This window comes from Phycodurus eques, chromosome 11 (assembly GCF_024500275.1).
Source record: "Phycodurus eques isolate BA_2022a chromosome 11, UOR_Pequ_1.1, whole genome shotgun sequence".
Lineage (NCBI taxonomy): Eukaryota > Metazoa > Chordata > Actinopteri > Syngnathiformes > Syngnathidae > Phycodurus > Phycodurus eques.
This window is the reverse complement of record NC_084535.1, coordinates 9,727,708-9,740,821: the sequence shown is the minus strand read 5'-3', so window position 1 is coordinate 9,740,821 and position 13,114 is coordinate 9,727,708. Positions and strand designations below refer to the sequence as shown.

Here is a 13,114-nt window from a genome sequence, read left to right as displayed (position 1 = left end):
ACATCCTCCTCAACATCAACGAGGCAAACTGTGTAATGGATTCTACAGCGAGTGGCTTCATGCAGCAGCCCTCATTCCCACTCCCACTCGGGGGTGGAGCTTCAACTTTGAGCCCACTTTTTTTTTTTTTGTGCGAGTGCCACAAACTTCATCCTGCAATGCTGAGTTTGTCAGTCAGGAGTGTGTACTGTACCGGGTAAAGGGGGCGGGTGGGGGGGGGGGGAAGATGATGCTGAGCGTGTTGAAGTTTACGTGCGCCATCGTGACCAGGGCGCTCTTTCTCTTCGTGTCGCTGGCGGGCGTGTGGCGGGTGACATGGGTGAAGGGGGACAACATCTTCTGGCTCCTCACGCTGCTCTTCGTGCCGCTCCTGCTGGAGATGATCGTCACGCTGAAGAGGAGGAAGGGACAAGATTATAAATGGTAAAAGAAGCGATTTTTAGACACTTGTTAAACTCCCACCGTAGCTACTCTTACTTAGGCTGCTGCTGCTATTGTTCACAGGACAATAAAGGCAAGGGTGGTCCCACTCCCTGCCCTAAATAGACGTCGTGGAATCTGCGCCCCCCCCCCCCCCCCAAAAAAAGTGCATTGTTGTTATTAATTGCATGGAAGTTGTTGTTTAGAAACAGGACATGATCCGGGATGTTGATTAAAAAATAAATAAAAGATCACGAGCTCCAAATTTGGCTCAACTGTAGCCAGTGGCGAGTCTAAGATCAGAGGTTTGAGGGTGCTGGTCTCCCAGCCACATTTCACAGTTTTATACATTTCAACGCAATTTCATTCCCACATTTATGAATGAGAGGTATAGCACTTTTTAGGAAAGTCTGCGACTAAACCATCAAATCTGGTAAAAGTTATTTAAATGTTGAGCCACAGCAAATGAGGAATGGATTGGATTTATAAAACAAATATATTGTAACCCTACTACTGTCTTGGGGAAGATAACACATTTTGCAGCTCTACATACACATTAAGAGTATGGATTTTTTCCAGGAGTAAATCAGCCTCCAATAGTGAGTTCTAAAAATACAATACCATTTTTGAGGCAATTAAGTGCTGTTTTTTATTATTATTTGTTTTAATGTTGGCGGCACGGCGGATGACTGGTTAGAGCGTCAGCCTCACAGTTCTGAGGACCCGGGTTCAATCCCCGGTCCCGCCTGTGTGGAGTTTGCATGTTCTCCCCGTGCCAGCGTGGGTTTTCTGCGGGCACTCCGGTTTCCTCCCACATCCCAAAAACATGCATGAATTGGAGACTCTAAATTGCCCGTAGGTGTGAATCTGAGTGTGAATGGTTGTTTGTTTGTATGTATGTGCCCTGCAATTGGCTGGCAACCAGTTCAGGGTGTACCCCACCTCCTGCCCGATGATAGCTGGGATAGGCTCCAGCACGCCCGCGACCCGAGTGAGGAGAAACGGCTCCGAAAATTGCTGGATGGATGTTTTAATATTACATTTCAACCAAGTATTGTATGGTTAGACACTTACCGAGCGTGTTTAAAAAGGAAATACAGTTAAAAAAAAAAAAAAAACATCAACAAAAAAACAAGCTCTAAAATTTTAGGGGTGCTGAGATTAAATTTAGGGGTACTTGAGCACTCCCACAAAATGGGCTAGAAACACTTGTGTTGTAAACCATTAGATAACTGTAAATGTATATGATATTTTGCTAGGGTAGTACCAATCTGAGGGTCTGGGTTCGAATCTGTTTCTGTGTGGAGTTACAGGTGTGAATGTAAGTGTGAGTGGGATCGACCGGCGAGCAGTGAAGCGTCTACCCTGCTTCTCTTGACAAAAATCTGATGGGATGGTATATTCTTATTTTGGGGCTTACTGTAACTGTGGCTGAGCAGGTTTAAAAAAAATAATAATAATAATGAATAAAAAAACATTTCAAGCTGCTGTACCTTCCTCTGACATCCACTGCAATACAGTACATCACATGGATGCAATATTTTGAATATCACAAAATAAAAAATATATACAGGAAAAAGACCCTAATAGAAAGGGTTTTTACATATTGAACATACAAAAAAAGGTAAGACATTCAATATTTTGATATCAAATTGGACTTCTTCTCTTGTAAGCTACCATCAAAATATGGCGTGTCTCCCTCGTGTAGCTGACTGAGGTGACCCAAATATTAAAAACAACAGAAGAAAGCTTTGAGAACCTTTTCCGGTAACCTTTCCTCTGAGCTATTCCAAGACAGGATGTACAAGCCTTGTCGAATCTACTTTATGGTACTCAGGAACACTGAAGTGGACCTTCAATTTGCTTTATCTGCATCTCATACTGTTAAATGTGAAGCGAAGAATTGCACTCTATGAATAAATCATGAGCATATCACAAGTAGTAGGGCAATAGGAGATGATTGGACCTCTTAGAAGTAACTTTAAATGTAGTTCTACGCAATCTAATGGTTGCAAAATGTTTGCATGACATAATTCGTTCCCATTATGTGTTCTCATGGACTGTTTGCATGTTGTTGTTTTTTAGGTTTTCCCCTCCAATCTTTCTCTTTCTCATCAGTATCATTCCCTCCATTTGGATTCTGGAGCTGCACTACCAGCAGGACAAAGCCAGCGACCCTCAGGTGTAAACGCCACATCACATTATTATGGGTACATTTTTGAGTACAGCATTATTTTTGGGGGGTTTGGGGAGGTTGCTGTCTTTTAGCATGCTAAGTTTAGCCTTGTGGTTTTCAAATTGCAACTATTGACGTATTGATCTCATCTCATCACCTTGTTTGACTACAGCGTTTAGGTTTTATCTTTTACTTATGGTACTTATTGTAATTTCTGCAATTCATTTTTGATTTTTTTGTCCTTTACCTCACCTGGTGTTGTTGAAACTGCAAAGAGTAGCAACTACATCCAAGTGTCAATTTCTATTAAATATACTGTACCTAATCACTTTGTGCCAGCACGGACTGGTTAGCACATTTGCCTCACACTTCTGGGGACCGGGGTTCAAATCCCGGCCCCGCCTGTGTGGAGTTTGCATGTTCTCCCTGTGCCTGCGTGGGTTTTCTCTGGGCACTCCGGTTTCCTCCCACATCCCAAAAACATGCTTGGTAGGTTGATTGCGGACTCTAAATTGACCGTAGGTGTGAACGTGAGTGCGGATGGTTGTTTGTTTCTATGTGCCCTGCGATTTGCTGGCGACCGGTTCAGGGTGGACCCCGCCTCCCGCCCGAAGATAGCTGGGATAGGCTCCAGCAGCCCGCGACCCTCGTGAGGATAAGCGGGAAAGATAATGAATGGATGGATGGATGGATAATCACTTTGTTTGACTACTGCTTTCATATGTTATACGATATCTAGTTATTAATATTACATATTTTTGCAGTCTTTTAGATTGTGGACGTTTTGATCAAATTGCTTTGTTGGACTACTGCTTTTAAACGTTTTTATCCTGTATTTATCTAGTTAACATTATGGCGTTATCATGTCTTACATTCAAGTCGTGTTTTTGAAAGTGCGAACATTTTATGCAACTCCGTCTAAATGTGACTGACTGACTTACTTGACTTAATGTTCTTTACCCCTTTGAGCGTCATACGGCGTCCACAAGAGCTCTCCATCTCACTATCTTCTGGGCCCAGTGGCCTTTGCGTCTTGCCAGCTCACACCGATACTCCTCAGGGCTTGTCATGTGGAATGTCTCCAGGCGTTTTTTGGCCTACCGGCTTTCCTCTTCCACTTCCAAAGTCTGTCTAGTGATGTTGTTTGAGTCCTTCTAAGGGTGTGCTCTATCCAGTTCCTCTTTCTCCTTTTGATGGTGGTAGCGATGTTGTCCTGGTTTGTTTTGCTCCACAGCTCTTAATTTGTGGTTTTGACAGGCTACCACAGCTTGAGGATGTAGCACAGGCGTTTGTTGATAAACACCTGGATTTTTCTTGTGAGGCCCTCGGTAGTCTTTCATGTTTCAGAGCTATAGGGCTGTAAAACAAGTGCAATAGGGAACCAGATATCCCAAAGAAATAGTAATGGAGGCAAGAATACAAAAAATAGTATGGTAGTGAAGAAGAAGATGAGAAGGAACAGGAGGAGAAGTGTTGACAGCCTAGTATGTGAGGCAGATGTAGCAGCTGGACAGAGGAACATGAAAGATATTTACAGAATCACAAGAAAAACTAGTGGGAAAAAAACAGAACCATAAGCCGACAAGTGAGGAATAAACAGGGACAACCCCTCGGATAGGAAGGTTAACAACTGGACCGCCGGAGGGAAGATGTCCAAGAGCTCCTAAATTGACCTCCCCCAGAAATAACAGAAGACATCAGCAGCATATTATCAGATAACTGAAGGTCAACTGTGGGAGGGTGTCTTAGGATGAACTAACCAGAGCCATCAAAAAGATGAAGGCCAAAAAAGCACCAGGAGTTGACAATATCCTCCTTATATTCTGAAAACTGATCCCAAAGCGACCACAGCGGTTCTATACCACCTTCTCAACACGATCTGAGATGCAGAGATAATCCCCAATAGAATGGAAAATGGTCTTAATTGTCACCATTGCGAAAAGAGGAAACCTCAGCATACGCAACACCTGGAGAGTCATAATGCTCCTGTCCATCCGTAGCAAGGTTCTACGGATTATCCTAGATGGAATACAAGCAGCCATTGACGATCTGTGGAGGAAAGAGCAAGCAGGTTTTAGGAAGGACGAGTCATGCACAGACCATATTGCTACAGTGAGAATTATCATCGCACAGTTTGATGAGTGGCAAATAAATTGAGAAATTTATTAGACTTCGAAAAAGCCTTTGACAGCCTACAGTATAGATAAGGAAGTGCTTTGGAAACTCCACGGGCACTATTTGCTACCATCTAAGATCATCAACCAAATAAAAAACTGTATCAGGAATGTATCAGGAATTCAACGGCCAGGTGATCTGCAAGGGCAAACTTCTAAATGTACATTTCTAAAAATATACACATAATGAATGACTTTGAGTGCTGCTTTTAAGTTTTGTGTTTATTCTTCACATTGGCCAAAAGTCAGTAATAAAATGCTGGAATGGATTGTATTTGTCATTGCAGCACTCAATATCTTTGTTGTAATATATGAATATTCTTAAGATCTTTAACATTAGTTTATTTACGGTGTATGTCGATGTAATGGCTATACATGATTTATTCTTAACAGGTTTAGTCAATACTGAAACAAAACAGTCATCAGGATGGCTCATGGTCTTATGACTGACTGGTTGTCAGTTGGGAGTAGTGCAATGCTGTATTACTCATTGATAAATGGGTCGCTAACTGTATTTGATGTCAAATGTCCTTTCAATAATCGTGGGGTTTACTTTGTTGCAGTGCAACAAGCTGGACTCGTGGGAGAACGTGAAGCGAGTGATCACCCTGAACGAGACCACAGGGACAAACCTCACATACCAGAACTACCTGGAGGTAAAGCTGACTTCACATTAGCGTATTATTAGCATGCGGTATTGGTGTGCGATGATGAGTGACATATTCAAGATTATGTTCTGCTTTTATTGGAAAACCACTCAGTGATGTCAGTATTCAGAGCAGCGACAGTAGCCGGAAATAAAGCTGATTTCACAAGAAACCCTCTAGCAGGCGATTGACGTCGTCAGTCTGTCTGGTCATCAAAAAAAAAAAAAAAGGCTGACTACAGGCTGCACATGTGATTTACGTTATGAGTTGACTCAGTCCGTAGATTGAGTCTCAGAATAGACAATCCGATAAATTTCTGTTAAATTTCAGTGAAACGTAAGAATTTGAGGTTTTGGGTGGCAATCCCATTAAACTACTCCCATTAAAAGCTTTATACAGTACAGTGGATCCCCGCAATTCGCGGGGATAACGACTGGGCCCGACCTCGAATAGCGAAACTCTATGGATAACTGCATTGGAGAAAAAAGTGATTTGGATTGATTGAATTGAATCTGATTTTGGTGCTCGTCTCAACTAAATGGTTAATCTGTGAGGAACAATCATAACTCTGACTAGTTGCATCAGTCAACACATCCATAGACTGTGGATTTAAGTTTGCCCTGGGTTCACACTGTCAGAAATAGGGATACAATAAGAGTTCAATTACACTGGGGAACAATTTGGGGAAAAAAAATTCAATATATGCAAACAGAAAGCTCGCATTGTAGGAGATAAGAGGATTTGTGCCATATCCTTTGTAAAACATAATAGTGTTAAATAAACATTGCAGTCATACCTGTTTCTTTCATATTTCATTGTATGGCAATATTTGAAAAATTTTACGAAACAAGTACATATCTGTTAAGTACAGTATTGTTCACATTTTTTAAGAAAACGGGGATCTATAGTTAAAAAAACCTGACATGATAGAGAAAAACAGATCAGTTTTGGATTCCGCACCCAAAAATGAGTTAAAAACAGCTGTCAGACCTAAGTCAACAAAAATTGTGTTCCCCATTTATCAGACTCCAAGGTAACTGTACTTTTTCGTATAATAAAAAGATATGCGTATGTTTACAAGATGTAAAAGACGAGTTTCAAAGAATTCAAGGCTTTTTGACCATAAAATCAGAATAATGGACTTATTGAGAGTGCAAAAGTTGCCGCCTTTTGGTCCCGAAGCCAAGTCCTTAGAGCCAAGACCTTCTCATCTGAGGTACTGCCACCCCCAATTTTGTGTCAGACCAACACAATCAGTCAACAACACACTGACGCATCATCAGTGCTGAGTCAAGACTGACTTGACATGAAATCTTGGAGCATTTAGGTTTTAGAATCTCAGACAAATAGGGTTCGCAGTTTGGGGAGAATAAACACGCAAGGAACATTGCACAAAGATGTGAGTGTTGACGTAATGCATGTAGCAACAGACGTCTCAAAGTCTCAGGCAGAACTGACCGTTGGAGGGGGTGAGACAAAGAGCCTTCTCAGGAATACTGGCCTGAATCCGTTGGGAAAAGTCAGGAAAAGTTGAATGGTGCAATTAAGGCACGAGTGGACATTAATGCAGCTATACTCCAATATCATAAAACGGACCATGTTGTTAAGCACAAAGATGTCGAATCAAAACAAGATTTTTGTTGTAACTGAATATAGCCAAATCACCAAGAGAGAATGCACATAAAAATCCAATGGATTGGATTTGTATTAGGAGACTAGAAGTGGTCATGTAACTGATCTTTGGGGAACTCTGCAAAGAAAACAAACAATTAAGAAACTAGTTTCCTCTTTTATTACCACAGATAATAAAATAGATCGTACAGCAATGGAACATTTTAAAAGTATAGATTTAAAGCAATTTTGAGATTGCCACTACACCCATTTATCACTTGAGTCATGGATACACCTCTTAAGCTTTGTTCCCCAAAACGAAAACAGGCTTTGTCCCTTTTCCATTTCAGGGTGGGGGTAGGCTTCAATAACACCCAGCACAGTCTTGTAACAGTGCATGAACCGAGTTAGCTGCATGCTACAACAGTGCAAGCCAAGTGTAAACACATCCAGATGTCCATTTACATAGAAACAACTTTTCTGATCTATCCTGGGTTTTACAGAACATCAACCAGGCGTTGTGCTCCAACGAGTGGATCCTCGCTCTTCATCAGATCCTGCTCATCCTCCTCATTGTGGGAAAATGGCTCCTGCCCCTGGGGGGCGGCGTCACCAGAGACGAGCTCTCTCAGTTGCTTCTGATCTTTGTCGGCACGGCGGCGGACATCCTCGAATTCACGAGTGAGACGCTGTCAGATGTCAAGTGGGTGTCTCATCACATTTCCTTGGCGGGCCTATGCTGAGCTCTGGTGTTTTACGCCTTTATCAATATAGGAACAATTGTAAAGAACTACCAGTGCCAACTTAAGTATGCCAAAAGATCAATTTTTAGCTGTGTATTGTCCTTTCCAGAGAGAACAGTCCTCAGTTGGTCTATATTATCTTAGCCGTATGGACATGGAGCATGTTGCAGTTCCCTCTACATTTGGCCGGTGAGTAAAAGAATAAATAATAACCTCTATAAATAATAATAATAATGCAGACAATTATACAGCTTTCACAATGAACTGGTGCCAGTGCTGGTTGAGCACCAGTGATCGTGCCAGTCCTCAGTTTGAGTCAACTTGCACACCTCCAAAGAGCAGTTTGGTTTCACACTGGCAGAGAACCAAACCAGAGCAAAATCATGAGGTCACCAATATAACATACATACGTCACCGTATGCGCTTCTGTTTACAAAGTGGCGTGCAACTAGAGTTTGTTGGCTTCTTGCAAACTGGCAGTTGAATGTTTACACAAAGGACCTGTGGTCACCACCCCCACTGGCAATGACATAATAGCGACCTTCTCTTTGGAGCAGGAAAAAGTTGTGAACAAGTGCTGAATTTGTCTCCAGGTCAAACCAGCAATGGCACCAGGTCAATGTGATCACTGTGAAAGGGTTTATTACTGAGTGGTTTTACATATAGTAGCATAGCAACTCAATATTTGTACATGGGTTGCATAGTAATTGGTTCTTTCAAGACAGGCCTTTATTTGGATTTTGAGAACACGGTGACCCCTGTTTGAGGTTGTCTATCGTCGCTGTCCAATGGAAACAGTGAACATTAGCCACCCCATTTAAATCAATCAGACTTGGTTAAATGAAAATGCACCTTTATTGTCAATCATCTGCACATTGCTTTCATAATCCAAGGTTGCCAACACTTGGTTCACTAAAATAAAGTGACGTTGACAGACTTTCTTTTCAGCGGGTTGTCGCTTGTCTCCAATATAAAGTGGATGGACGAAGTATGGTTTATGGGGAATAATTTTTTTATTGTTGTTCATAATGCAGAACCACCATAGTGATCGAATCAGTACTGTGACTTTGGGCATATGTAAAAGTATATGAGCATATTTGGCCTGTTTTGGAGGCGAACTCAGAATTAGATTTGAATAAACGGTATAAAGATTCTGGTCCTATAAAACTCAACCATATCACACACCGTTAAGAATTTAAATCATTCTCTCAAAGATAACGTTTAAAAGAAGAAAAACTAACTAAACTGGAACGGTAAAGTTAAACATCCTTATGATGATCCCAATAGAGAGCATCTTTTTAATAATGTAAAAGTTAGCTTTGCCCCTAATATTTATAATCATGATGCTTTTAGAGCACTTACATTAAACATTCAATAGTGCTTGACTGTGGTTCTCACTGTGTTGTGTTTATCTTGTATCCTTTTTGTCAGGGTGTGGCTTTGCGCGGTATGTTTGTACAGCTTGTAAACACGGACTATGTTGTTATACAGTATCCTATATGTGCAAAGTGTTCATAAACATGCTTCAGTGATTCATCCTTGGATGCACAGCGAAAAATACCATTTTGAGTTTGTTGCCTTGTTTAGTTTATTCAAACAGCCTACTTGTGCCAGCTAGCCTTCATTTGGCATATTAGAAAACATGCTAAGTGATTTTGGCTACAAACAGTCATCGAGCAGCCAGCAGAAAATCTACAGTATACTGCACGTGTGCACTTTCTTGTGAACAACTTGTGGATAGCTAAACAAATCTAATATAATTATTTGATCATGATAAGTGGTACACGAGCTAACACCTATGAAAAGGCACTTATTTCAACTGGAAAACAAAAACGAGATAAATGTGGATTTACACTATATGATTCAAGTGACACAATTGGTATAAGCGTCATGCCAGTGCAAGTAGAAAAAAACAACTCATGGACTTGGATATCTTCTGATCAGAATCTGGCTTCTTCCAACTTTGGATAAAAGTGTGATACTTATCGGATATCTACCAAAGTAAGAGCATCGTAAACGCACGGATCGGATATACTGTGTCAGTGTAAGCTTGACATTACCGAAAGACATCAGTTGGTGAGGTATACACATCCACGTCTTTCCAAACAATGCAAATAAACGGAATAAACCACTGAAAAATATTTGATAGAGGTATTCTATCAGAATTGGGCACTTTAAAGTGCAGTGTAAATCCAGCCTTAGATTGTGTTCACAAGACCGGTCTTTGTGTATTTTTCCACAGACAAAACATCCCTGATGGACTGAGTCATAATCTACATTGACTTTATTTGTGCAGTGGTGCCTTGACATACGAGTGACCCAATTTATGGGTTTTTCGAGATAAGAGCCGTGGTCTGGACTATTTTTGGCATTTCAAATGAGTTTGATGTACTGCCAAAAGGACATAGCTTGCCATGACCATCGCTGGCCAGACGCTCAGCTGCACTGTATTTGTTTAAGAAGTAAACTATAGTGGCTAAAGTGTGAGGCAGCTACACTTGTCGGTTACCTAATATTTTCCATGTGGGAACTTGGTATGCCTCTGAACTCTACTCCAAAAATCAATTAAGATGAATTGTAATTTTTTTAGTAGCTGTCCATTTAAATTACTTTTCCTGCTTTTTTCCAACAGTAGTGAACTCCAAGTCGGACCCTGTTGATGACCAGGATGCACAGGAGGTTTCCCTCTTGACCAAACACAGCACGGACATTTGGGGTATCGTGGAGGCTTTGTTTATCCAGGACGGGCCCTTCCTGATGGTGCGGCTCACTGTCATGACCTACTTCGACGTCTTCCACCAGATGCTGGTCTTCTTTGCCATTAAGAACTTCCTGGTAGTCATTTTGAACGTGTACAGGTTGGCCGTCATATGCCAGGACTTCAGACCTTCCCGGAGTGGCAGTGGTCTGGGCAGCGGCATCCCATAATTAAAAAGGGGAACCCTGAGTCATTCTGTATTGATTGGACGATAATACTCTTGTGTTGTCTTCGTGTGTCCCGCAAAGTCAGTTCATTTGGAAAAGTACTATTTTCAATCTTGTTCTTACACTTTATACCACATTTACTGTCCATGCTTGATGCTGCTAACCTCACTTTACAGTTGATCAATGCTTATAGTAGAGGAGTGAGTGGACTGGAGTAACCGCAGTGGTGTTAAAGCTGAAGATACCAGCAGGCAAACAGGAAAAGAGAAAGCGGTACAGGAACAAAGAGGGGTCTGGAAATTTCTGGTTCCTTTTGAAAGTGTGTTAGCACAAAAACAAAACAAAAAAACAAATAAAAATAGTCCTCAATCTTGGATAAGATAAGACTTTCCATCCCGATTCTTGCAGTCTGAGCATTAAGGTCAGAAGACATGGGAAAACTCCTTGTCTGTTAAGTGCTGACGGAATCCAGAGATTGAAGGGAGCGTTTGAACTCAACCAGGAAGATGAAACAGAACGTACCCAACTGTAAACACTGGGTAATTATTTGATTTAATGCTGACTCAGACTGTTCATTTTTTTTTTTTTTTTTTTAACAGATAACAATTTTAAAGCATTGGTGTCATTTTTAAACATGCTATAAAAAAGCCAAATAAGACCATAAAAAGCCCCTGACAGTGTCCCATTGGGAATAATGTACTGTAAACTGCATTTCTTGAGGGGCAAAATAGGTATCTCCACAAGAGCTTTATTCGGTTCGTGTTATTGCTTAAAAACACAGGGTTTAATTATTGTTTTTTTATGTTACTTTGAATAAGCCTCAAAAATGAATCTGTCCCATTGTCCTGATTTGTGTATGACTTTTTAAAAAAATGGTATTACACAAGCAATGATTCCACAGTAATGGTTATAATGATTAGCTATGTCCTTACAGCATGACATGTAGTTTATTTGGATCAACAGTTTTATTAATGTTAATGTCCTGGTATTCATAACTTGTTTCATACAAAATAGGACCTCGCATTTTAGTCATTTTCTCCAGTACAGCCACATGTCGCCTCAAAGTGGGCAGTAATTGCAGTAACACATACTGATGATGTAATCTGTTCAAAATGATTTGGCTAGTGAATCACTGACAGTTTTAAGTAAAAATGTGGGAAATGAATTCGTTTGTTAGCAATTAATACTTCATACATACTACACAGGACACCATATGTCACCAAAATAGCTTCACATTTATGTAACTTAATGCTGTTAGCAAAAACGTTGATACATACTGTGAAGTTGACAGGCTAATGCTATTGGCGAACATAAGAGGTGACAAGTCTTGTTTGACGTAGTTATCGCAGTGCATTCTGGGATGTGTAGTATGTACGGTGCGTGCCTCTCTGACAACAAGTTTGAACAGGTGAAGAGATTCCCTTTGACTCGCTAGCAGGCTAAGCTTTCAGAAAACAGAGATTTACCTCTTGCCAAAGGAAAGGAACAATTAAACAAAAAATTAAACAGGTGAACGCGTGTTTAAACATTTTCCTCCTGTGTGTCTCTTAAACTTAATTCAAACTAGTGACGAGGAACCAATGAGGAGTTTCAAAGGGGCTAGGGACAGGTACGTCGCCACGATGTCGCAGCTATCGCGGTGCATTCTGGGAGTTGTAGTACCCGGTCCCGCGGCATTATGCTACATTATATCTTCCCGCCCAAATATAATTACGTTGTGCTACCTATTATTCTTCATTTTGAAAAAAAGAATTTCAAAAAATCCATTATAATTATCAATATTACGGTTTATATTGCGTTAATTCACTGTACTGTCTTTGTAGTGTACTGCTTCTTTTTAGATGTAATTGCAAGTTCACCCTGATCGCAAGTTTTACCTTCTGCTGGACTTTTGGCAGGCATTTGAGATCAGAGTTGTCCAATGTCTGCTTTACGAGAATGAAATCATCTTTAATTCGAAAAACGATGGGTCAGTTACTTTGTAGCTGTATTATAATGAGCTATTGTTTCAATTGATTAAACAAAATAAGACAATTTATCATCTGGTTTGGACATTATTAGTTTTCACTAGTATTAAAATGAGAATTTATTTAAATGTGAATTGTTCTCCAATATGAAATGATCGTATTGGATCTATTTATTTACTTAGTGATGGAATGATTAAAAAAAAAAAAAGGTAAAATAAAATTCATATTTTAGCCCGGTAATCTTGAGTGCAAGTTTTGTAATCGACGAAAGTTCAATACGTCATTTTAAATGTATTTTAAAATAATTAGTGCCATTTTAATTGTTATATTCCTATTTATTTCCAGGTGCATCTCAGTAAGTTAGACTATATCGTAGAAAAGTTCATTTTCTCCAATAGTTCAAGTTAAAGTGTGAAATTCATACATGATACATAATACTTTTCAGAAGGCC

The 13,114-nt window shown here is 40.3% G+C and overlaps 1 protein-coding gene across 1 annotated transcript; it reads left to right on the top strand.

Annotated features, from left to right (window-relative positions):
* Window positions 1–214: 214 nt before the first annotated feature.
* LOC133409790 (transmembrane protein 26-like) lies at window positions 215–12,716 on the top strand. The gene is made up of 6 exons (XM_061690261.1): window positions 215–423; window positions 2,506–2,602; window positions 5,334–5,426; window positions 7,532–7,731; window positions 7,881–7,960; window positions 10,404–12,716. Exons 1-6 carry the CDS (start codon window positions 227–229, stop codon window positions 10,697–10,699), a joined length of 963 nt encoding a protein of 320 aa, XP_061546245.1. The 5' UTR covers window positions 215–226; the 3' UTR covers window positions 10,700–12,716.
* The last annotated feature ends 398 nt before the right edge of the window (window positions 12,717–13,114 follow it).

Bases quoted from the DNA above. Each gene is read 5' to 3' on its own strand.
- LOC133409790 (XM_061690261.1), top strand. From the start codon at position 227: ATGATGCTGAGCGTGTTGAAGTTTACGTGCGCCATCGTGACCAGGGCG. The intron at 2,603-5,333 runs GTGTAAACGCCA...ACTTTGTTGCAG, and splicing joins ACAAAGCCAGCGACCCTCAG to TGCAACAAGCTGGACTCGTG. The intron at 7,961-10,403 runs GTGAGTAAAAGA...TTTTTCCAACAG, and splicing joins GTTCCCTCTACATTTGGCCG to TAGTGAACTCCAAGTCGGAC.